Source organism: Magnolia sinica, chromosome 2, assembly GCF_029962835.1.
Source record: "Magnolia sinica isolate HGM2019 chromosome 2, MsV1, whole genome shotgun sequence".
NCBI classification, from domain to species: Eukaryota; Viridiplantae; Streptophyta; class Magnoliopsida; order Magnoliales; family Magnoliaceae; genus Magnolia; species Magnolia sinica.
The window spans coordinates 43,496,543-43,523,504 of record NC_080574.1 but is presented as its reverse complement, the minus strand read 5'-3'; the positions used below and the strand labels follow the sequence as shown (position 1 = coordinate 43,523,504).

General features: G+C 39.7%; 1 protein-coding gene across 1 annotated transcript; it reads left to right on the top strand.

Annotated features, from left to right (window-relative positions):
- Positions 1-25,315, top strand: LOC131237052 (squamosa promoter-binding-like protein 3). The gene is made up of 2 exons (XM_058234691.1): positions 1-474; positions 24,953-25,315. Exons 1-2 carry the CDS (start codon positions 137-139, stop codon positions 25,215-25,217), a joined length of 603 nt encoding a protein of 200 aa, XP_058090674.1. The 5' UTR covers positions 1-136; the 3' UTR covers positions 25,218-25,315.
- The last annotated feature ends 1,647 nt before the right edge of the window (positions 25,316-26,962 follow it).

Sequence of the window (26,962 nt, the reverse complement as noted above, 5' to 3'; positions counted from 1 at the left end):
GAACTCTCTCTCTCTCTCTCTCTCTCTCATACAACCATAATTCAATAATTCCAACCGTGTCCCTTCTTTCCCTCCAAAAACCCTAACCTTGATTTCCCTTCTGCAGAACTCTCCGTCTCTCTATCTTCTGTCGAAAATGGCAAAACGAACTCTGGGAGATAGAGAGATCGTAGAAGAAGAAGAAGAAGCGGAAGAAGGAGAGGACGATGATGAGAATGATAACGTGATTCTGGCTGGAGAAGAAGGAGAGAGGAAGATGATGCTGCCGTCGTCATCGTCGGCAATAGCAGAGAGTTTCCAGCAGCAGCAGCAACTGCAGATGATGATGATGAGGTGCCAAGCCGACGACTGTGATGCTGACCTGGGATCGGCAAAGAGATACCACCAGCGGCACAAGGTCTGTGAGAAGCACGCCAAGGCTGCTGTCGTAGTCGTCGGTCGCGTCCAACAGCGGTATTGCCAGCAGTGCAGCCGGTATGTATCGGTCTTTCCCTTTTCATTTACGATTTGCATGTTTTTAGTAGCTTCAGTAACTGTGGGTTTTTATCTCTTGTTAGGGTTTTGGGAATGTGAATTCTGGCGGTTTGTGCTCGATTGTTGTATATGCTTATGGTTGCTGATTCTTTCATTTCTGTGATAAGAAATCATGGCTTTTGGATTTTCAGTATCATGGGTCAATTATGAGTTTATTGTTGGTTTGGGGTTTTTGGAGCGTTCGATTAGTGGACCGCCTCTTGGACAATCGCTAGTGATGATTGGAAATCCATGACTATCTGCTCTGTCGCCCATCTCTGAATCGTTGAGAAAAGTTTAGACCAACGGTCCAGTAGTGGTCAATGGCTGCAACTCTTGACAATTGGCCTGTCTATGATGTGGCCCAGCAGTTGGTCGGTCTAGATCGGTCAAAACATCTGCCAATCTAATGAGTTTTAGGGTATCATCATCTCGTAGTCATTGCCTTTGTTCAGGGTATTTGGTAGCATGGTCGCCTACTTCACCAATCACCAACTGAACCATGCACAATTATCAAAGGATGCATCCAAGCCCCACAAGTTGGCTGATTAAAGATCTTAACCATCCAACCATATAGAGTGGCCTGATTGAGGATCTGGATCATATCAATGGTCTGATGATAGATTTGGACCTAAATCAATGGTCTGATTGAATTGTGTGGTTCACTAAGTCCATGGGTTTCGATATCAAATTAGTTGTTAGAGATAAGAGTAGTGATGACTTGCATAACATGTTTTCCTTATTGTTTTCATCATTTATTCGATGGGCCATTATCTGGGTATGAAATTGGTCCCATTCAGAAGCCAATTGGGTTAGCTTTCGAGCAAGCCCCAAATTATTCGATTCCAATATTGTTTGAGCAAGTTATGACTGATTTTCAGAAGGCATATTGGGTTGACTTGTGAGTTAAGGCTACGCCAGTCATTTTAATGTTTTAGTGAAATAAATGGTTAGGTTGATATTAGGGTTTCTTTTGCTTTGACAATATGTACATAAGCATGTAAAGACCCTTTTTGAGGAGTTATGATGGTTATTTGAATAAAGTTATTTTCCTTGGGTTTAAAGCATGAGCTGCTCCCCCTTGGCCTGTATCTTAGAAGAAGAGGGGGTTATTGTTGTGGTTACTAGTACAATGGCCAGTTGGTTGTTGGACATCATCCTCAACCCTTTTTAGTTTTTCATTGCATCTATAGAGAAACTTTGTGGTTTGAGCATCAATAGAAAAGCTATGTGTCCAGATTGTGATTCTTCCTAGTTGATTTGGTTGCATCAATTTTGGTATGACTTGGTTATTTCTTTTACCCCTTCTCATCTTTCCCCAATTTTCCCCACTTATGTAACTAAAAACCTCAAAATTTCCAAACCCCCAAAATTTTTGAATTCTGTACTCTGGATTTACAAATATCTCCAATTTCCTTCACCCAAGAACTCAATTTATCAAAAGTGCTAATTTTCTATCTCAAAACCTAATTTCCTCAATTTCCAAAGTTCCTAACATTCCCATTTCCCAAACCTTAGATCTTTCAACTTTTCCAAAATTTCCAACCTAAAATCACAATTGTGCCAAAATGGCCAAATTTTCAAAACCCTAATTTTGCAAAATCCCCAAATTTCCTTGCTTAAATTCCCAACTTTCCCAAAATTTCTCCAAATTAGCAATTCCATTTTTAACCCTAGTCTAAATCAGCCCTTCAATAAGGAATCCACCATTCGATTGCTAAGTGAATTCATGGATAGCTTTATGATGGATCAACGACTGGATAAGTTGAAGGATCAACTAAATCAGAAGAAAAGCTAGTTGATGAACTGATGGAAGGAGCCAGTGGTTCTAAATCAAAAGATGAAACAGTGGAAGACCCAAGCCTCAAGCCGATGGAAAGGATGAGTTGCTCAACAATCATACCAACGAATATAGTCTAAAAAAGATGACATGTACATGTTAGTCCTATCCCAACAACAATCAGGTTGTTGATATCAGAGACTTATGCATAGAGAGACAATGTGACAAAGATATGAGAACGAGAGCATGAGAAGAAATCATGACCGATGATTCAACATTTGAGGCAACCAACTCCAATAGGAAAGAGGAAGTGAAGTCAATGGCAACAACATGAAGATCATGAAAACAATGGAAAAAGTGGCGTGATCTACAACACTATCCCACATGATAGATGCCTATTAGACACATAGTCCTTCACCAACAGCTGCCATTAAATCTAAGGATGCGCTGCAATGGCAGAATGTGGACATGGATTGATCTCGACTATCAAATTCGTCGATGCATCCAGGCCCCACAAGTTGGCCAATTAAAGATCTTGACAATCCAACCATCTAGATTAGCCTAATTGAGGATCTGGTTCATGCCAACATTCTGATGATAGATATGGACCCAAATCAATGGTCTGATTGGATTGTGATTCACCAAGTCTATATGTTTTATTATTTAATTGCTTTTCAGAATGGTGATGAATTGCAGAAGAAGATTCTCTTATAATTTCTGTCACTTGATGAGCCATTTTTCAGGTATTAAATGATGTCCGCTTGATATGAAATTGGTCCTATTGGAAAGTCTATTGGGTTAGCTTTCAAATGAACCCTAGCTTATGTGATGCCTATGCCATTTTCATTTGAGTGAGCTATGGCCAATTTTCGTAGTCATATATGGCTATGATGGGATTTACGGGAATGTTGTTCATTTCAATGTTTTAGTGAAATAAATGGTTAGGATTAGAATTTAGAAGTTATGGATTGTTAGGATGATATTAGGGTTTCCTTTGCTTTGAGAACAAGTATGTAAACAAGTGAGGACTCTTTCGTGAGGAGTTATGACTTATGATGGTTATTTCAATAAAATTATTTTCTTGGATTTAAAGTGTGAATTGCTTCCCTTTGGGTTTTTATTATCTACAGTAGAAGAGCAGGAATGTTGTGATCACTTGCATAGCAGCCACTGGGTTGTTGGATATCTACCATGGCCCTTCATGTTTATTATTTTATTGCATTTGCAGCCTTTTGTATTTTATTTTATTTATTTATTTTTGCTTGAGCTTCAGGAGAAAACTAATCTATATTGAGATTCTCGCTTCTTGATTTGGTTGCATCACCACCACTATGGGTGATATAATGACAACTTTCTCAATTTTGCGACGATTAGGAGTAGCATCCTTAGTTGTCGAAAGGATGAGGTAAGTAGGAAAGGGGAAGCATCTGTTTGAAAATGTTAGCAGTTGCAAACCCTTGGAAACAAGAGCAGGAGCATGAATCTGAAACCTAAGTTCAAAGTATGAGCCTATACCATGGAGCAGGTTCTCCCAACTAAGCTACCAATCTACCATCGTCATCTCTGTGACTAACATTACCATAATCGCTACTATTGCTGCCAGTGCTCTACAGTTTATTTATTTATTATTATTATTATTTTAAAAATGTTTTTGTACCTACCACTACCATTGTTACTGTTGCTGCTTCTGTTGTTGTTGTTGTTGTTACTACTACTAGTACTGCTATTGTTGCCGATGTTTGACTTGTTTCATGACATGCGGTTTTTTTTACTTAATAGGTTTCATTCAGTGTTTTGAGTAGCATACGCTAGCATAGTGTACACTCGTAGTGTTCGTCCATGGTAATAGACACTACGGGGCTGGTAGTGAACACGGTACATAGCGTAACGTGTGGCACTGGTAGCGTGCACTACCTAAAACCCCTTTTATTTTTAATTTTTAAAAAGTATTAGTTTTGCAGATTAGTGTTTTGAATAGCATCCGTAGCGTAGCGGTGCGTAGCTACGGCACTACATAGCATTAGCAAATAGTGTAAACCCCCTTGTAGCGTACGCTACATTTTTTTATTTTATAAATGATAATTGTATTTTGTATTTTGTACTTAATACTTTCAAGTTGTGGGATTTTAATTTCTTTTCATACTTGTGACTTGTGGTTTCAATTAGACATTATTAATTGAAGTAGTTTGCTTAAAAAGTTGTTGATGTGATAATGATTTGATTTGATTTATATGTGGATTGGCTATTGATAAAACGATAATTAATAACTTGTTTGAACGTGCTTATACTTGAAAAAATGAATCATCTTTTAGGCATATGTATATATACATTGTTTTTTAATTATTATCCTATTTTCCCTATTTTTAAATTAAAAAATCAAAGTATCGTGTAGCTTACGCCACACGCTACTTACGCTATATGCTATAGAGGGTTGAACGCTATGTAACACGCTATCACTATTTATAACACTATTGCAAATATTTTGGAAATGGTGATGATTCATCCCCATCACACGTGGCGGTACAACAGGAGAGTTTTTATTGGTTTTAAATGGTATTAGACTCACAAAACATGAACCCTTTCTAAAACTTAAGCCTTTTGAAAGAGGGGTTTTCAAAATCCTACATGACTTCAGTGATGATGCTTCCGGCCCTAAAAAAATTGTGCGTTCGATTCGCTTAATTCACTCAACCATTTGGGGAAATATTTTAGTGTTTTGATCAGCCATATCACAGGATCCTGCAGCTAGAATTTCAGAGGCATTCGAACCCAAACAAAGGAGAAATAAAAAATTCCTCATTTCACATTCATATGGCTGTGGGCCTTGAGATTTGTGATTTTTGCTTAATTTGGAAGATAAATAAAGTTACATTTATAACTATTAACCTCAATTAGTTATATTTATTTTAGTTTTATTGACAAAATGATTGATTTAGGTCATATTTTGTTTTTTAATTTTAATTTTTCCCCTCTTTGGGTTGCCATTTTGACTTTTATTATTTTTATTATTATAAATTTTCCCTCTTGGGGATGTCAATTCTGTAGAATAAGCTTTTTGAGAAGCATTTGTTCGTATGGCCGCTATTTTAGTGTTTCGCATGGGAACGGCCCAACTTTAGGCCTATTTTGTATGATAATAGGCCAACTATAGATATGTTTTGCATGAAAATGACCAAATTGTTTCAGTGTTGTGTACAACCACTATTTTAGGACCGAGCTCTTGTTACATTGTGTGCCCAATAGAGTGCAACGACACCGAAACCCCAATATTTCGTGTCGCTTCCAGGTATCGCCGAAATCTCGCCGATATTATCGGTATTTTCGATATCACGCCGATATGTTACTGTTCCCACCAACCACGGGTGGGAACTATAGCCAACAACCCACTTTTATCGATAAAAGGGGTGGTTGTCGGCGAGAAAATCACAAAAAAAGATGAAAAAAAATACCCGTTTTTGCGCCCGGATTTGGAGGAAGACGCGAATTCAGTTACTGTTGAGTGCAAATCGGCATTTCCGGTAAGATCAACCCCGAAAATTTCTTCTTTTTTTTTTCCGTCCAAAAATCTTCTGCAGCTTCTTGATTCCACTAGCGGGCGGAGATATTGTTCGAAATTAGAGGGTTCTTTTGATTTGGGATGAGGGAGAAGGATTTTCGGGTTGGAAATCCGGGGAAATCGGTGGGAACAGATAAAATTTTGAAAATTTTCGAACAGGAGAGGGATTTTGGGGGTTTTTATCGCAATTTGGGGATCGGGGCGTGAATGGGGATTGCGTACTTGGTTACTCAATAGGGCCTTATTGTACCAAGTACACTGTGTTGGGCCCACAGAGAATGTATCTTGTATATCCATGCGGTCCATCCGTTTTTCCATATTATTTTAGGGGTTGAGACCAAAATTTAAGTGTACCAAAAGATCAAGTGGACCACACCATTGGAAACAGTTTGAATAATAACTTCCACCGTTAAAACTTTTCTAGGGCCCACAGTGATGTTTATTTCTCATCCAAGCTGTTCATAAGATCACACAGACATGGATGAAGGGAAAAAACAAATAGAAGTTTGATCTAAAACTTCTGTGGCCCCTAAGATATTTTCAACGGTAAATGTTCAATTCATACTGTTTCTTATCGTGTGGTCTACTTAAGGTTTGGATATGCTTGGTTTTTAAATTAAAAATATAAAATTACCTGTTAAAATGGATGGATGGAGTGGATGGAATACATAAATCACGGTGGACCCCACAGGTGAGCCTGGACGGTGCAGACGGTCTTCAAAAGACACCCCACCACGGCTATAAGGGTGCAGGTCGGTGCTTGTGGGCCCACCATGATGTATCTGTTGTATCCATGCTTTCCATTAATTTTGAAATATTATTTTAGAGCTTTATGCAAAAAATGAGTTAGATCTAAAACTCAGGTGGACCACACCATGGGAAAACAGTAGTGATTGGATATCCACCATTTAAATCCTCCTAAGGCCCACTGTACTGTTTATTTGACATCCAATCTGTTAATTAGCTCATAAAGACTCAGATGAAGGGAAAAAACAAAGATCAGGTTTTTCCAAAACCTGTATGGTCCCCAAAAAGATTTTAATGGTCAAAGTTCATTCAACACTATTTCTTGTAATGTGGTCCAATTGAGATTGGGATATATCTCTTCTTCTTCTTTTTTGTATTATAAAATTATCTACAAAAATAGATGGACGGCATGGATGAAACACATACCTCGTGGTGGGGCCCACAGAGCATGGCAGGGGAGTAGCCAAATCCGTTTCTGCCGTGCGCGTGGATCAGGGACGCGGATTTCCTACGGAAGCCTTTCCTCCTGTTCCAGCGCTGTAAGCTAAGGTGGGCCCCACTGTGATGGTTATGAGAAATCCTCTCCGTCCATTCTTTTTGTGATTTTATTTTAGGACTAGTTTGAAAAAATGAATGGTATCCAAAGCTCAAGTGAGCCGTACTAAAGGAAAATGTAGTTTGGAAAATTCCTACCGTTTAAACCTTCTTGGGTTCAACAATGATGTTTAGATGCCATCCATACCATTAATAACATCATTACTATTGGGATGAACTGAAAACAAATATATTGGCATGAATCAAAACTTCTGTGCGCCACAAATATTTCAACTGTGGATGTTTAATTATCACGTTTGAGGCTCACTTGAGCTTTAGATATGGTTCATTTTTGGCATCATGTCCTAAAATGAACTCACAAAACGGATGGATGGGGAGGATTTTTCACAAACATCACGGTGGGCCCCACCTAGGCTTGCAGCGTGATCCACCGTTCAAAACTTCTTAGGGGCACAGAAGTTTCCGATCAAGCTTATATTTTTGTTTTCACGTCATCTATCTCTATGTTTACTCATGAAGAGGCTGGATCTAAAAAATACATAATGGTGGGCCTTATATATGTTTCAACGGTGGGTGTGACTGATCCCACAGTTTTCTGCGATGGGTCCACTTGAACTTCAGATCTATCCACTCTGTATAACGGTGGGCCAATTGTAAAAGGAGTAATGGACAAGATCATCAATAATGTTAATGGTTCGCTTGGATACACCATTTGGACAGCTAGGATCATTCCATTAATGTCATTTTGGGATTAGGGTCGTTACCACCGTGGATGAATCAACCCCAATTTAGAGAATGTGGTGAACTACCACCATACTCTTGCCGAATTGATATTTGAATAGGTCATGGCATTTTTCCTGTGGTGATGGGTCATCCACATTCCAATATACATGTTGCATAGATTCTGTCCCAATGGTGGTCCCCATTGTTGATCGACCATTAACTGAAATAAGACTACGTTTGATCTTAACCATCTGATTTTGCTGATTGAATATCTGACTGATAACAGATGCATTTTTGAACTGTCCATTTTGTAACCATCAATCAACAGTTAGAATCGTTTAATCTTTATGATATTTGGGCTATGCTCCATCCACCACGGGCCTAACAAATTGGATGGTCTGGATAACATTCAGAAATGCCACATCTTTGGAAATGAGTCACCCCATTCGAAAACTATCACTCTGCTGATATGTGGCCCCACCTGTGGGCTTTTAAATTTATATGTTTCATTTTTTTATCCAGTACTCTATAATTAAATATAAAAACAGATGAACGGCATGGATATAGAATAAATACATCAAGTTGGGCCCGACAATCAAGACCGCACTGTCGTGGATGAGGCTGGGGCCGCACATGCACATGCATTCATAAAGTAAAATCCAACCCGTCCATCCTATAAAACTGTGAATTTTACTCCAAATTTCTAAAAATCAAGATGATCAATTAATTAAATGGGCTACACCAGAGGGAACAAATTGGGAGATAACATCCACCCTTTATTTACATGGACCCATTATGTTGTATGTATAAATCACAATAGGCCACATAAAGTTGATCTGAACTGCCACAGGATCCGGACAATGATTATGAGCTACCTCGTCACTTTATGTGGGGATGAAACATGGCCAGAAATGTTTATTTTTTTCAATTCATTTACTTTTGCACGTCTTAATTGTTGTAAGCTTGCATTTGTATTATATAAATTAATTTTGGTTACTATTTGAGTGATTTCTTATGACAAAGCATACTTTTTGGCCCCCATTAAATGGAAACTTCTAATTTAATGCATTCTTTTTGTAAAATTTTCATTCCTGAATATGTAAATATGTGTATATAGGCATGTCCTGAAGTTTCACTATTTTAGTGTTTCGCATGGGAACGGCCCAACTTTAGGCCTATTTTGTATGATAATAGGCCAACTATAGATATGTTTTGCATGAAAATGACCAAATTGTTTCAGTGTTGTGTACAACCACTATTTTAGGACCGAGCTCTTGTTACATTGTGTGCCCAATAGTTAATTGCATAGTGTTTTAGTCATTTACATGTTTAGTCACCTATTCTTGATAGTGTGGCTTTGCAAAAAATTGTGTATATTTGTTAGATGTTATTTGTTGTATGACTAGTGAATTTGTGATGTTTCAATAAATTAAGAAGAGATCAGAGATGTCAGAATGCAAAGAAAGATTTTGCATGGAAATATGTCGATAACTATCAGTTAAGAACTCATAGGAATTATGTACTTTGTAATCTTTGTGGGTAAAGGTGTATGGGAGGAGTGACATGCTTAAAACAACACTTGGTCGGGGATTAGCCATGTTCGAAAGTGATAGAAGAAATAAAGATGGAGTGTGTAAAGGCTTGCAAGGTGCATTATGAAGAAAAAAATAAAAGAAATGAAGTGTTCCGTGCCATTGGGAGAGGGGGATCAATATATTTTTCCAAATCTGATAGCATGGGAGGTGATGATAATGACATATGTGAGGTTGGTGGTGGTTCTGGTTCTGGCATGGTAACTTAACCAATAAGAACACAGGGTCCTATTGACATACTTGTAAGTACCAAACAACGATAAGTGACATTAAATTCAAAGTGGAAGAGGGAAGGGAGAAAAGAAGTTTATAGGGTGATTGTGAGATTTTTTTGTTATGTGACTGTGTTGTCATTCAATTCATGTAATAGCTAAGATTCCTCATCTATACATGAAATGAGGACATGGATACTTAAGGAGAAAGTAAATAATGTTGATGATTTAATGAATGGTACAAAGAATCTTGAAAGCAAGTGGTTACACAATTATGTCAAACGATTAAATGGATGAGAAAAGTAAAAGCATCATTAATTTCTTAATAAATAGCCCAGCTAAAACAATATTTTACAAGTCCATCAATGCTTGGATGACAATTTATTGTTCAAGTATCTTGATGATGTTGTGGAAGAAATCTGGGTAGAGAATGTGGCGCAGGTTATTATAGATAACTATTCAAGCTACGTGAGTGCCGGGAGAAATTGACGGAGGAGAAAATTGCTATTTTGGAGAAATTTTCTCCTCCGTCTGCCTTGCATTGCATAGACCTAATGTTAGAAGATATTGGAAAAATGAAGATGTATACCGAGACACTCGAGAAAGCAAGAGAAATTACAAAGTTCATTTATGAGCATGGGATAGTTCTTAGCATGATGAGAAGCTTTGCAAAAAACACCAAGCTTCTATGGTTAGCGGTGATGCACTTTGCGACTGCTTACCTTACCATCTAAAGTCTTTATAAGCGAAAATAACATCTTCAAGCCATGTTTGCATCAGAGAAGTGGTCATTTTGTGCTTGGGCTAAAAAGCCATGAGTGAAAGTACTATTAATGTTTGATCCAAACTTTTGGCCGCATGTTGCCTTGTCTGTGAACAGCACTATGCCATTGGTGTGTGTTAAGAGAAGTGAACTCGTAAGAGAAGCTTGCAATGAGCTTTATTTATGAACTAATGGACCATGCAAATGAGAATATTGCATTCAATTGCAATCAAGTATGGAACAAGCTAGATGAAAGATGGTCTCCATAACTTCATCGCCCTTTACATTCAGCTGGGTACTGTTTGAATCCTCAGATACAATATTCAGACCAAATTTCTACACACCCCGATATAAAGAGTGGGTTATTTGACTGCATGTTAAGGATGATCCTTGATAGGAAAGATTGCGCTGATGCCGATATCCAATTGGATGGATATTAATATAGAAAATGGGATTTTTGCTTTCAGTTAGCAATTGATATAATGTCAAAGCGTTCACTAGGTAATTTTATATTTGCACTTTTACATTTTTTATGTATAATATATTTGTGTAATTCATGAAAGCATCTGATAATTTTTTATATTTTAATTAATGTGTAGTCGATTGGTGGGCATGCTTTGGGGAGAGAACACCATAACTTAAGAGATTTGCTATTCGAGTTTTAAGTCTCACATGTAGTGCTTATTGCTGTGAGCAAAATTGGATTACTTTGGAGTAGTTTTTTTTTTTAATTACTTTGATTATTCTATATTGGTTATTTAGTTTATTAGCAAGTTTTTGACGTGAACCATTATATGATAGGTCTATAAAAAAAGAGGAATAGGCTGGAGCAACAAAAGTTAAATTATTTGGTTTATTCATGTATAATATGTAGTCAAAGGAGAAAAGTACGAAGAGGAGCGCTAAAGTGGACCCTATATTGGTTGACCATATTGCTTCTGATGATTAGTGGTTTACCGAGAAAGGACTCCACTCTTCCTAAAGATACATATTGGCTCGAGGAGGATAGAGACGTAGGATTTGATGTTAATGCCATTGTCATTATTCCTGAGTTTGATGATCTAGCTAGTAGCAGTGGTCAATACCATTGTCCAACAAGTGCCAAGTAGGGTACTTATTCATACTAACAATCCAACAGCCCATAAGGGCCCGTTGCCATTTGTAGTGATTAGATTGGAGAGTTCATCTGGGAGCCTCATCTACACATTGGTGAGTATCCACGGTGGGTCCCACGGCCCCGGGAAAGGTCTTTAAAGCAATGCACACAAAGCGCAACAAGGTTGTCTAAAACACCCTTCCGCCAACAAAATAGGGCCTGCCCACTAGCTGGTTGGCCCACCAAGGCCCGTTGGCCTTTGTAGCAATCAAAACGGGCATAGCCCATACATTTTGTTAGGACATCATGGTGGGCCCCACAACTCCATATTAGATGGCAAACACATATTACGGTGCGCTTAACATTTCAATGATGGGAGTCCATTCACAACTGTTCAAGTGGTGCATTCAACATATGATTTGGTTTTGCCGAGGGATAAGGTGCGCTGCCTAGTGGCCCCCTGCCCCTTACCACTTGTCCCAGGGTGGATCCCATTGCAGTGGGCCCTTGGACACTTAAAAAAATGGATGGACAACATGGAGAAACCCATACATTACGTGTGCCCAAGGAAGTCTCAACAGTGGTACGAATCTCCACTGTCCTCAGTGGTGGGGTCCACAAGGTCTTGGATCAAAACCGGTATTTGTGGTTCTCTCCCACACAGGTTACACATGTGGGTTGTGCGAAGTAATCAACAAGGTGGGCCTTAGGAAGGTTTCAACGAAAGATATTCAATCCTCGTTGTTTTCTATGCTAGGGTCCACCTGAGATCTGAATCTGTCCCACTTTTGGGTTAAGGCCTAAAATGATATGGCAAAATGGATAGACGGTTTGGATCGTACACATACAACAGGGTGGGTCCCATGAGTGGACCACCTGTTGTTTGGATGTCACTCGTCCAGACCTGTATCACCTTATGAAAAGTCAAGTAGCAATGAATGCCATAGTACTTGGTACAGGATAGTTTTCAATGGTGGACATTTTTGTCTCTAACCATTTCCTATAGTGTGGCCCACCCGAAATTTGAGTTTGGCAGATTATTAGGACCAATGCCTAAAATGGAATAACCAATCATATGGACGGTGTGGACTCTCACAAAACAGTGGATCCATGACAATATGTATCAACCGGATATTTATGTTTTCACTTTACATAGGCCTATGTGACCTTACTAATAGATTATATAGTAATAAATGCCATGCTATGGCTATAGGAAGATTTCAATGGTGCACGATGGTGACCACTAGTATTTCCTGCGGTGTGGCCCACTTGAGGTCAGAATCTATCTCATATTTGGCCCACGGTCATAAAATGACCTGGCAAAGAAGATGAACGACATGGATTAACCAAATGCTTCATTTGGGCTCATGAGCGAAAAACTTCATTCACCCCGTTGGTGACCTAGACAAACCCTTTGTATGGATTGACATTGACTACCTATTTTATTTTTGTAAACAAAATAAGTGGGGTCCACGTGAGTGATCTACTCTGTCTATGAGGTTGGACAGCTCATGGTGAGCCTACTGAACCTTGGACCTCCATCAAAACCAAAAGAAAAGAGAAATGGAGAGGGCAAAGAAAACATGGAATTCGCGCCATCGAATGAGCTTCCGCCATTCTGGGACTCATATATATGGATCATACGCACATCAAGGTGGATCACACATTGGCCACACTGGATAGCGTGGACAGGTGGGTCCGGCCTCTTAGAAAAAAAAGGGGCAAATGATATGGATATCAACATATACGTCAAGATGGAGTTCATTTGATGAGCTCGACATCAAAACAATGGATAAACGACCCGTGCACTCACCTCAATGGTTGATTTGGAGACGGGGTGTATACGAATGGTTGAGATTGTCTCTCCTTTTCCATAATCTCTTCTAATCTCTCGTTCAACTATATATTTTCTTTCTCTGTATCATTTCTTTTCTTTTTAATTTCTTTCATGCAGTCGGTGAGGAGATAGTTTTATACGCGAGGACGACATGGTCATTGGTGAATATAGAGGCATGGAGACGTGGGATAGGCATGGCGCAGTATGGGTTGATGCGTAAATGCGTTATATATATATTTATATATTTGAAAGTGATGTTTTACTTTTTCATATATGTTTTTTACTAAGTGGGCCCCACGTCACGTGTTTGCACATGTACAATACATGCCATCCGTTGATTTCAATGGGGCGCACATGTTTCGATCTGACTGTCGAAATGGGACGTGTCGCGTGGCGTTGGAATCACCACATTCGCGTGGTCACTAAGGTATAAATCTCGGGTCATGATGGCATTGAAACAGGGAAACTGATCGAAACTCTCCAATCTAGTCCATTTCAACACAGTACGATACCGAAAATCAAGTGTACGGAAGGTTAATCAGGGTACCAGGCTCACAACTCTACCCTCCTAACAAAAAATATCGTCCTCGAAATTTCTCTACCACTTAAACCTTAGGTAAAGCATACCCGTCAAGGAGCTATGTTCAGAAGTTTCTAAGTTCTCAAATGGGAAGACTGATTTAAACTATGTTCGCAAACCGAGAAGTTTAAAAGTAATTCTCTATGACGTTTCAAACCAGGGATTCTAATGATTCTAAGTTCACAACAATCACGTTGTGAAAGGTAGCTAATCGAAGGTCATTAGTTGATGTGTGATGTCATTAACAACTATTCCCAGGTTATGCTCTGATACCAACTTTTGTCACGCCTCAAATTCGATTTTTGACGCTCATTCGTTGTAAACCGAATCCGATGCTGACAGCCTCCGTGGTACCTTGATTTCTATTCCTAGCTTTCGCAAACCGGGCCCACTTAGTAAAAAAAATATCTGAAATAGTAAAACATCACTTATATATGTATATATCTAACGAATTTACGCCTCAACCCATACCGCGCCATGCCTATCCCACATCTCCACGTTTCTATATTCAACGATGACCATGTTGTCCTCGCGTATAAAACCATCTCCTGTCCGTCTCACTGACTGCATGAAAGAAATTGAAAAGAAAAGAAATGATACAGAGAAAGAAAATATATAGTTGAACGAGAGATTAAAGGAGATTATGGAGAAGGAGAGACGATCTCAACCGTTTGTATACACCCTGTCTCCAAATCAACCATTGAGGTGAGTGCACGGGTCGTTTACCCATTGTTTTGATGCCGAGCCCATCAAATGGACTCCATGTTGACGTATATGTTGATATCCATGTCATTTGCCTCCCCTTTTTATTTTTTATAAGAGGCCGGACCCACCTGTCCACGCTATCCAGTGTGGCCAATGTGTGGTCCACCTTGATGTGCGTATGATCCGTATATATGAGTCCCATAATGGCGGAAACTCATTTGATAATGTGAATTCCATGTTTTCTTTGCCCTTTCCATTTCTCTTTTCTTTTGGTTTTGATGGAGGTCTAAGGTTCAGTAGGCTCACCATGAGCTGTCCAACCTCATAGACGGAGTAAATCACTCACGTGGACCCCACTTATTTATTTACAAAAATAAAATAGGTAGTCAATGTTAATCTATGCAGAGGGGTTGTCTATGTCGCCAACAGGGTGAATGAAGTTTTTCACTTTGAGCCCAACATGAATCATTTAGTTAATCCATGTCGTTCATCCTCTTTGCCAGGTCATTTTATGACTATGAACCAAATATCAGATAGATTCTGACCTCAAGTGGGCTACACCGCAAGAAATACTAGCGATCACCATCATGCACCATTGAAATCTTCCTATAGCCATAGCATGACATTTATTGCTATCTAATCTATTAGTAAGGTCACGTAGGCCTATGTAAAGTGAAAACATAAATATCCGGTTGATACATATTGTTGTGGATCCACCGTTTTGTGAGAATCCACACCGTCCATTTGATTGGTTATTCCATTTTAGGCCTTGGTCCCAATAATCTGCCAGACTCAGATTTTGGGTGGGCCACACTATAGGAAATGGTTGGAGACAAAAATGTCCACAATTGAAAACCATCATGTACCAAGTACTATGGCATTTATTGCTACTTGACTTTTCATAAGGTGATACAAGTCTGGACGAGTGACATCCAAACAACAGGTGGTCCACTCATGGGACCCACCTTGTTGTATGTGTGCGATCCAAAACGTCTATCCATTTTGCCATATCATTTTAGGCCTTGACCTAAAAGTGGGACAGATTCAGATCTTAGGTGGACTCCAGCATAGAAAACAACGAGGATTGAATATCTTCCGTTGAAACCTTCCTAAGGCCCACCTTGTTGATTACTTTGCACAACCCACACGTGTGACCTGTGTGGGAGAGAACCACAAATACCGGTTTTGATCCAAGACCTTGTGGACCCCACCACTGAGGACAGTGGAGATTCGTACCACCATTGACACTTCCTTGGGCAAACATAATGTGTGGGTTTCTCCATGCTGTCCATCCATTTTTTTAAAAAAATTGTCTAGGGGCCCACGGCCATGGGATCCACCCTGGGACACGTGGTAAGGGGCGGGGGCCACTAGGCAGCCCACCTTACCTCTCGGCAGAACCAAATCACATGTTGAATGCACCATATGAACAGTTGTGAATGGACTACTATCATTGAAATGTTGGGTGCACTGTAATGTTTGTTTGCCATCTAATATGGAGTTGTGGGGCCCACTATGATGTCCCAAAATGACGTATGGGCTATGCCCCAAAGGGCCCATTGTTTTGATCACCACAAAGGCCAATGAGCCTTGGTGGGCCTACCTGCTAGTGGGTAGGCTTTGTTTTGTTGGCGGAAGGGTGCTTTAGGCAACCTTGTTGGGCTTTGTGTGCATTGCTTTGAAGACTTTTCCCAAGGCCATGGGACCCTCCGTTGACACTCACCAATGTGTAGATGAGGCTCCCAAATGGACCCTTCAATTTGATCGCTACAAATGGCAACGGGCCCTTATGGGCCGTTGGATTGTTAGTATGAATAGTACCTTACTTGGCACTTGTTGGACAATGGTATTGACCCACCTGTTTAGCGTACTTGTGGGGCCCATTTTGGGGTCCAAGTTGGTTGATTGTGTGGGATACCTGGCCCCTACCTGAGGATGGATGTGGGGCCTGATCAGAGGTGGACCCCACCAAGAAAGTGGTGGTGATTGAATGGTTACCATCAAAAACTTCCCAAGGCACACTATGATGCCCCACCTGCTGCATCGGGTTATTCACTACGTTTGTCAAGGGAATAATTCCATAGTGCTGTATGTATTTTATGCGCATGGTTCATCTATCTTGATAGATTATTTCAGGACAAGGGCCACCCAAATGTACGTGTGGTATTCAGGCCATCTATCTATTTTGACATATCATTTAGACCGAGAAACCACCGTCATGTATATGTACTTGGTTGTTCATAATCTTATTTTGTGAACCATGTGTGTATGTATTTGTCAACCTTTTTTTTTTTTAATGGACTGTAGTTGCTAGATGATATCATGAATCATTCTAGTACTTGCTTACTTGGTAGTAATGACTCTTTAGCATCTACAGTCTATTGAAGAAGAAAAGAAGTGGAAGAGAGAAGTTTCAAGGGATGAAGATAGGAAGAGAGATTGGGGGTCTCTTTCTCTATTCTTGTTTTATTAAGAAAACCCTAAAACAGAAAAAGAAACGGTGTCCTTAGGGAGCACCACTCACCCGTCTACAGTAATAATAGATATGATGCATCACATGTGCAAAAAGTCACCCAAGACACACAAGCACCATATGCAACATCTATACTCCATATTTTCTCTCTGTCTATAGTTTTTACACGAACTAATGAAGATGATAGTTGATATGTCATATATATATATATATATTTCAAGGATTAGTTGATATATCATATATCTATCAATTTCTAAGCATTTAAAAATTTAGAGGTCAAAGACACAACATCTCAGCTTTCAACAGATCAGCCCAATAAACACCATTCTTAACAAAGAACGGTCCGACACGCCATCATACATGTCTCCAAAACACACTAAAAGAAGAAGACATTCTTTCTTTTTTTTTGATAGATTCTTGGTTTTTCTTCTTCTTCTTTTTTTCCCCTCTTTTATTTGGAATTTTTTTTTTTGTAAATTTTTACTGTTACTGGCTCAATACGCCTGCAGCATATCCAAATCACATCAGTTTTGGGTCAGGCCAATACACCTGTTACTGACTGATATTTCAGGATATGAACCTTCCTGACAGTGTACACTCTCATGGACAGTCATAAACAGAAATACTATGCCGGTGAAAAGAATTATGGTAATTAAATCAGACAACCTACCTGTTAATAGAGAGAGTAATCTTGTAGCAAGATCAGTGCCCATGATTATTGCACTAAGGCATTAATGCACGAGCTACCATATTCTTGCACTTGCAAGATTCATAGTGATCATGTAATTTATGGACGCTCATGTGCTGCATCATGAAGTGTGAAATTTTTTGCACTAAATGATTCTTCAATACCTAATGGCGCCACATTTATTGAGGTCTTGAATGAACTTCTGTTCATGTATCACAAATGGAAGCATTAAGATTGATGTCCATGCCTATCTGATGAAAAAGCACACTTTTATTTCTGAAAATTTTGGCAGCTCCTTCACTTAGAAGACACAACATTAGAATGAACTCTAGGTAAATTATTGGAAGAAAATGATCTAGAAAACAAGAAAGAGAATCAACTAATTATCAGAAAAACTATAAAACCTAGAATCAAAATACTCTCTGGAGTATGGAGGCCTCAGTCTACGCAGATTGAAGATAAACTACCTGCTAAGAAAATAAATTTACAGATGGAAGTGATAACTGAGACACTCGATTTAACCCTTCAAAAAACAGGGACACTCGATGTAAACATTCCTCAAAGAAGTGTACGAATTTCCCTTCTCGGGGTACAAAATCCAAATGACTTAGGGTCCTAAAGTGTACCTCTCCTCACTTGTCATGGATTATTGGTTGGGGACATACAATAGCTGGAAATCAGTGTTAAGGATTGGAACAAAGCCATGAAAGTCTGTTCAGATTGGGTTGAGGAGGGTTTTGAGCAAATTGGAAAATTTAAGTATGGTGACAAACTGATGTTGATGTAAGATTAGTCTTGCTCTATGGTCTGGAAGTTGCATCGGATAATAAAATGGTGAGGGGGCTGAAATACATATGCCACAACATTCAAGAACTTGCTGTTAGAATGGATAAAGAGATGCAACAAAAGAAGACAGGATGGATAACATTGTACTGGTTTTGGTCATATATGACATTGGTAGGGGAAGATGGAGAACGAAGTGGATGAAGAAAAAGACAAGAAGAAGAGGTTAATGGATGATTTTTTTTAGGAAAGGTGGGGGAAGAGGAAAGCAATCCACCCTAAATCAAATTTAGAAGAAGGGGGATAGAGAAGTGCACGTCTTACAATCTTTATATTTTTATATGCAAATGCGCTTCCTTCCAATCTTGTTGAAAGTCCCATTTTTCTTTGCAATGATGGCAGCAGTAGCATCTTTCCTACTGGGTTCAAAGCTTCCAAGCTATCATGAAGTTAGAAATAAGTATTTAAAGATGGAAGTGGTCAACATTGAGAATGCTTAGAAACATGAGGGGGTGAAAACAGGTTGTTCAATTTTGTTTGATGGATGGAATGACGGAGTAAATAGGTTCATTACTAACTTTTTGGTAAATTCCTAGTGATATAAATTTTTTGAGGTTTGTTAATATGTTGAAAATCTCTGAGAATGTGGACAACTTGGTTCAGCTTCTTAATTCAATAGAGTAGTAGGGGAAGATTATGTAGTTCAAGTGATCGTGGACAAGGCATCGATTTATGTGAAGGCGTGGTAGGGGAAGATTATGTAGTTCAAGTGATTGTGGACAACGCATCGATTTATGTGAAGGCTGGTCAAATGCTTATGGACAAAAGGAAGCAGCTCTTTTGCCCACCGTATGCGACTCATTGCATTGACCTTATGCTTGCCGATATAGGAAAGTTGCCAATCCATGCACAGACGTTGGTAAAAATAAGGGAAACCACAATGTGAATTTATAATCACGTATGGTTCTTAAATTTAATGAGAAAAGAACAGATGATGACCTTAGAGACCCACTGTGACATGCATTGCCACATGTTTCGTTGCATTGAAGGGTATCCAAGAACGTAAAATCAGGTTAAGATCGATGTTTGCATCGGAGGCATGCCAAGAGAGTAGTTTTGCAAAGAGGTCAAAGGGAAAGAAAGTTTCACGACATAGCCTTGGCGGGTCCTATTTTTTACCATAGATTAAATATTGCTTGAAGTTTCCCCTAGGGCATATTTGGATACTACCAATTCCATGGAAATCAATGGAAAGGGAAAATGTTTTACATTGATGTGACAATTTGAGATGTTTGCATGTCAAAGAAAAGCAAGGATTTCAATTTCCAAATAGCAATCATTGCACTTTTCCATAGTTGAGATTCTTTGGCTCAAGAAACTAGGTGACCCTGTCTCATAAATATGAGATTTTTGTTTGTTATCCAAACAAGACCCCAAAAATGAAATCCATGTTTCAATAGTGCTCATGGAAATGATCATTGCCCAATCATTATCTTTTCATCTCATTTTCCTTGGAATACATGTATCCAAACATGGCCTTGGTGGAAGTCTTGAGATTAGGAGACTATGATGAGAGGAAACAATTGCAAAAACATAATTATCTTGTGTTTTAGATTATAGAAATCTTCCCATAAGAAGCAAAGAAAAGGGGAAAAGCAGAGAAGGAGAAGAGGAAGAATTTGTTTCATTCGATTCCTGAGAGGAGGAAGAAGACAATATCGTTCTTCAAGATGACAATGATGATGATAACGATGTCATTGCTGATGACGGAAGGAGAGGAGAGGATGCATGAAGATTGAAGAGTGAAGGGGATAGTTTTTGGGCCTTCTGTTTTCTTTTTGAAATTATACTTGAAATGTATAGAAATGGGAATAAGCGGAATGATTAAACTTTATTATGAGGAACTATGGCGCATATACACCCATTATGCAAGGTCTTAACTGATAATGTCATGACATGTTACTTGTCTTGGTTCACATTAATGGACAATTGGTCATTTATGTGTTTTCTCATTTTTTTTCTGATTTATTTATAAATTTTTCATATTTTTCTTATTTTTAAGAAAATGGAAAAGTCGTATGATTAACAATAAAATTTGCTAACAATTCAATTCAACACCTATTAGGATTTGTGGTGCATTAACAATTATGACAACATTGCATATGGTACGAAATGTATTTAGGTTGATCACTTTGTTTTTGTGAGGCTGGCAGAGTGAGAGGGGTATCATTATGTTAGATGTGTGTGTTGATGATATTGTTGTCACAAGCTATGATAATGTGCGCATTGAGAAATTGAAGACCTACTTACAACTAGTGATCAAAATATCGGTCTCGCGTTACGTATCGCACCCTTGGGATACAAATACATATCGGTTATCGCATGGGATATCGTTTGTATCAAGTAATTTATCTCACTTTTTGGGAAACATGGGAAAACATTGGGAAAATGGTTGAATTTCTCAATGAAACTTTAGGGATTGTTAAAAAAGACCTTAATACACACTTTTAAATCATAACATCTCAAAAAAGAAGTGCACATAATAGGTTTCCTTTGTTTAGGGTCCTAAGCTATGCGCTGTCTGATTGAACTAATGCAACTATATTCAAATTGAATGCAAAACATTTAGAGTGTATGTGATGATCATTTCATCACACACTCCTAAATACTTCGAAATTAGTCTCAAATTGATAGTTGGTTAAAGGGAAATTTTGAAAATAATAATAATAATTTAATTAATTTTTAATTTAAAATGGTTTTTGTTTTCCAAAAATTGACAAGGACTTAACAAATCAGTAAATCATCCCTCATACATACGTGATTTCATGTTTGGAGTGCAACATTGCAAGCGCTTTGGGAGAAATTGGGGAAATTTCAAAATTTCCCCAAATCGAACCACCTACACTCAAATTTTGAAATTGGAGTGTATGTGAAGATCATTGCATCAAATACTCCTAAATACTTCGAAATTACCTCAACTAACAGCTGGTTGAAGGAAAATTTGGAGGAAAAAAAATATGGAGAACATGAAGAACCAATGGATATTGAAATCAAAGCTCCAACTCTATGATTTTTCATGCGAAATATGAAGAGCCAATGGATTTGTAACCATTTGACACCGATTTAACATAATTTCAACAATAAAAGGGATCAGAAATTGAAAATGCTTACTGAATCGAACATGTGGGATATATTGGCACTACCTGTGCGTTTCGTATCTCAAAGGTGGGATACAAGACATTGTGGCGTGGGATATATTGGCCAATATCGTCAATATTTGAAACATTGCTTACAACAACACTTATATACAAAGTGGGAATTGAAGTGGTCGGGTCCAAGGTGGGAATTAACTTGTCACAATGGAAGTGTTCTCACTTCTCAATGATTTGTTATGTTTTGCTATTTTCACTAAAAATCAGTTATTTATTTTAGTTAAATAATTTGACTAATAGTATAAAATCAGCTCCGTTGCTGTTTTTTCCTTTATTTTTACTGTTTGCCTATTTTTCTTAGTATTTTAATTAAGCATCTAGTAATAGCATGTAGGTCATGCCGCATGCTGTGTAGATGCCTCATGTTTCAGAGGAGTGAACGCTGTGCTAAACTCTATTTGCTATTTAAAAACACACTCCCACATAATGCAAGACTCCCACGTGTGCCAGATTGACACTTTCAGACATGTGTAGACATGCATGTGAGTTTAGGAATCCTCTCTACTTGGTATGTAATAATTAGAGCTGTACATGAGCAGAGTTAGCTCGGTAGCTCGCTCAACTCGACTCGATTTGAAGCTGAGTTCGAACCAAGTCGAGCTGAATTTTGGAGCTCGAAACGAGTTCGATCTTGCCCCAGCTTGACTCGAATCGAATACTGCTCGACTCGGTACAAGCTATATATACCCTTAAAAAAAACCCTACCCCACTTTTCAAAAACCATCCGGGCCCAGAAATTGCCGGGAAAAAGCTTGCCACTATGCTTCCCCGAACAAACGATAGATAACAATCGTGCAGAGAGAGAGAGAGAGAGAGAGAGAGAGAGAGAGAGCTGATACTCATGGACGTTGAGACGAGGGATCTGCTGCTGCTGCCATTTGCCAGAGATGGAGAGATACAAGAAACGAGATTTCTCAGCAAACCTCTCGCCATTCTCTCTCTCTCATGGGGATCTGAAAACCCTAATTTGGTTTTAGAGGTAGAGAGGAAGGAAGAAATAGGAATTTCTGCTCCGTTTTTAGACCTTTTCAAAGAACGCAGTTGGAATCGCCTTCTCAGCTCCTGCCCACAAAAGCATTGACTCGAAATCGGCTTGAACTCAGCTTGAACTCGGACGAGCTGAGCACGAGCTGCTGCTCCGAGCTCGAAGGCCAAGCTGAGCCGAGCATGAGTTGGGACTCGAGCAGTCCGAATAGAGCACGAGCTGGGAAAAGCTCGACTCAGCTCAACTCGTGTACACCTCTAGTACTAATGGAGCCGCCTCCCCCCTTAGCAATCCTCCCTATTTGTAATACAATAATGGAGCAGCCTTCCCCCAAAAGTATTTCTAATGCCACTGCAAACAAAAGAAAGTAACTGTTAACATGTGAAGGCCTTTGTTTCTCCTCTCTTTCTTTCTTTCTTTCTTTTCTTTTTCTTTCATTTTTCCCCTCTCTGACTAAAGGATCCAAAATCAACTATTTTCCTTCAAGGGTGTGTTCTGGTGGTACCGTTACCACTGCAAACTACAGCAGTACCGGGCAGAATTGGGTCCCACATGATGTATTCTTGACATCCAACCTTCCCATCAGAGGAGTCGCCTCACATTACCCAAGGCCCATAATCGGTCCAATGGACACTCAGGTGGGCCACTGAGCTGGGGATGGGTTGAGAGGGGATGCCCATGTTTGTGTGGGTGGCCCACCATGTTGTGCATACCAGTCCAGGCCACCAGACACTTCATCTGCCATGAATGTCAGATCAGGACAAAAATCAGGCTGTTCTGCGACTGAGGTGGTCCCTGGTGAGAATCAGGGGCGATTGTCATTTCCCATCTTGTTCCATGTTGTGGCCAACCAAAGTTTTGGATGGAGCTGATTTTCATGCCCCCCTTTGGGGTAACCTGAGGGGACACATCCAATTGACAGTTAAGTTGGATGCAGTGTTCGAAGTGTCGGTATCGCCACAAGTTTCTCTAGCCCGGGATATGGAGACAATATCGATATCACCAATAACCGGAAATGTAGGGAAACATGGGGAAAATGGTGGAATTTTTCAGTGAAACTGTAGGAGATGATGCTAAAATACACATGATTACATATTTAGGAATAAAAAATTGCAAAAAGAATGCATACATGGTGAGTTTCCATTTAATGGGGGCCTCAAAGCATGTGTTGTTGTAAGAAATTAGGCCAACAATCCCATCTATCCAATTCCAACCATCCAACCTTGCATCCAACTATCTATCAATATTTCAGAATATTGACTAGACAAAACACAATATTTCACTGAGAAATCACCGAAAACTGAAAAGCAACCGAAAAAATGTGGTTGATATCGCCCATGTTGTGATAATGATAATATCGTGATATTATCATTGACAATTTGAATACAACCATGCGCCCATAAATATTGGTACATTGGTGATATTATCGAAATATCACTGATACATTTGTGATACAAGAGATATATGGAATTTACACAGTTGAAAATATTGGCAAATCATTGGCGATATCGATACATTGGTGATACACGCAATGCCAGGAATGTACACAGTGGAAAATATAGGCAATACATTGGTAATACATCGCCAATACCTGGAATTTCTGATACTACTGTTATCGATATTGCTACTAGTGTTATCAGTGTTGTTGAGCTGGTGATACAGATAATATCGGGGATATTTCGATGATATTGGGGATACTCCGAACAATGGTTGTATGTGATACATACACCATGTGGGTCCTACATCTGGCCAGTACCTGCCGTAAGCTTACAGTGGTATCAGTACCACTGGTGCACACTTCCCATTCTCTTTTAATCCTACCATTCACAGAGAAAAAAACAGCTGTTTTATTTGGTTTCATCAACTTGCAGCAAAAAGAATCCAGATCATGGCTCATGTTCTTCACTCCATCCCCAAAGGGTTTATATGCCCCACATTAGGAACTGGCTCGCAATATTCACCTGCTCACCTCTTCAAAGTGGTGTTTTGGAAATGCAAAAAAATGGACATTCTGCATTGAGTGGGATGAAGAAAATCCATTGGACAATTTCTTCTATTGGAAGGAATGTGCACGGTGCCATTTGGGCTAATAGAACTTCAGTAACCATCCAAATGCACCCTCAGACAACTGTATTTCTGATATCTGATGCAGGTTCCATGAAATATCTCAGTTTGATGATTCCAAAAGGAGTTGCCGGGAACGGTTGGCAGGTCACAACGAGCGCCGCAGGAAGATCCCACCTGACCAACAGACGGAGAACCCTGGACATGTACCGGTAGTTTTACGGGCAAAAGATTGCTCGCCTGGACGGTCGCCTGCTGTGAAAGAGAGCCTGTGGAAGCACAAAGCCCCCTCTGAAGTGATTAAAATAGCTCTCCCGAGGAATCCGTCTATCAGGCATTTTCAGATCAAGTGATTTTTTAACCCTACCTTTACTGGATTTGCTCAGTATATCTGAATCACGGTGTAGACTGTATATCTTTAGCATCCAATATGTGGTCTATTAAGTTACTGTACGTAGCTTTTATAATTCGGCTGAGTCACCCTTGACGTATCGTATGAAACCTGATCGGGTCCAATTGAGTCCGATTACGAATCTTAAAACCGTGCCAGAGGCTCACCTGAGCCCTGCTTGACCCTTTCTTCTCCACCATGTGATGATCCGTGCTTTCACCTAGAAAGTTCCACTGTGGATGGGTCGGATGGCAGAAATCTCCAGTGGAGAGATCCTCGTCGTCAAGGTAAGGAACTGCTTTTTGTGGATGGTTGTTTCAAATTCATCTTTATATAGATGTGGTCTGATTTTTTGACATGTGACTCATCTACGGTGCGCCCTTCTAGATGAATGATCATGATCATGATGTTGTGGGGTGATGATGGTTGTTCTGTCCATATTCTCTCTGATACTACATACAAGTTACGTATCTTGAGATCTGAAAACCAGATAGAAATACATAGGGCTGTACATTGAGTCGAGTTGAGGTGGGTCAAGCTTGGCTTGACTCATTCATGCTCTCCTTGAGCTCGAGCTTATCATTGGAGCTTGGCTTATTTGCCAAACCTTTTGAGTCGAGCTCATGGATCGAGTTGAGGCGAGCTTACCTCGAGTCAAGTCGAGCTTATTACCAACCTAGCAACCCAACCCAACTCACGCCTGACTTAACCCAACCACCTGACCCAACCAACCCGACCTGCACCTGACCCAACTTCCAAATCAAATATTCAATATATATATATATATATATATATATATATATGGAGGTACCTTGTTGTTAATGTTGAGAGAGGGTGGAGTTTAGGTGCAGCGGGTTGGGTCATATGAGGCTTGGCTCGCCTCGAGGGGTTGTTCAAGCCGAGCTAGATCGAGCCAAGCTGAGTGAGCTTTTTGAGCTAGCTTGGTTCGTGTAAAGCCCTACTGCTACATGACCGATGGTGGAAGTTTACTATTGGTGGATAATGCACGGTCAAGATTGGAGGTTATGGGAAGTGGGTCACGCTTAATTTCTACCACCTAAAAATGTCACGTTCTTGAAGGAAGCAAGGGGCCGAGACAAGGTGGGATTTGGGTGGCACTTTTCATTGCAACTGGGGCTTTGATTCTAGGTCCATGATGCCCATTGCGGTCAGGTCCGTCTGGATCTTAATAGGACTGTCAGGTATTGGCTAACCCTTTTGACCCATAGGTCATGTAAGCTTTAGGACTAGTTTGGACGTGCTTCCTCAAGGGACGCGGATTGGGTAGTACCCCACCAGTCCCTAGCTACGAACGGATAGGAGCTCGGTGGGCCCCTCGTGATGTATGGGCTTTATCCACACCGTCAATCCATTTTGCCATATCATTTTAGTGTACAAGGCCAAACATGAGAAAGACCCAAGGCTCAAGTGGACCACTACACAACGGCAATGATGAACCCACGGTTGAAACCTTCGTAGAGCCCACCGTGGTGGTTAATTGCCATCCAACCTGTTCGTTAGGTCACGTGGATGAAGGGAAAACACAAATATCAGCTATTGCAAAAAGTTTTCAACGGTAGGCATTTAATCCCCACTGTGTGGTCCACTTGAGTCTTGAAAGTACCTCATTTTTGGGCTCGTACCCTAAAATGGATGTACGGTGTGGATAAAATCCGTACATCACGGTGGGCCGTCAGAGGCCCTGTC

What these genes read in the sequence shown, in the direction of transcription:
- LOC131237052 (XM_058234691.1), top strand. Translation starts at nt 137, where the DNA reads ATGGCAAAACGAACTCTGGGAGATAGAGAGATCGTAGAAGAAGAAGAA. An exon ending in TATTGCCAGCAGTGCAGCCG is followed by an intron (nt 475 to 24,952) that starts GTATGTATCGGT and finishes TATCTGATGCAG; the next exon opens with GTTCCATGAAATATCTCAGT.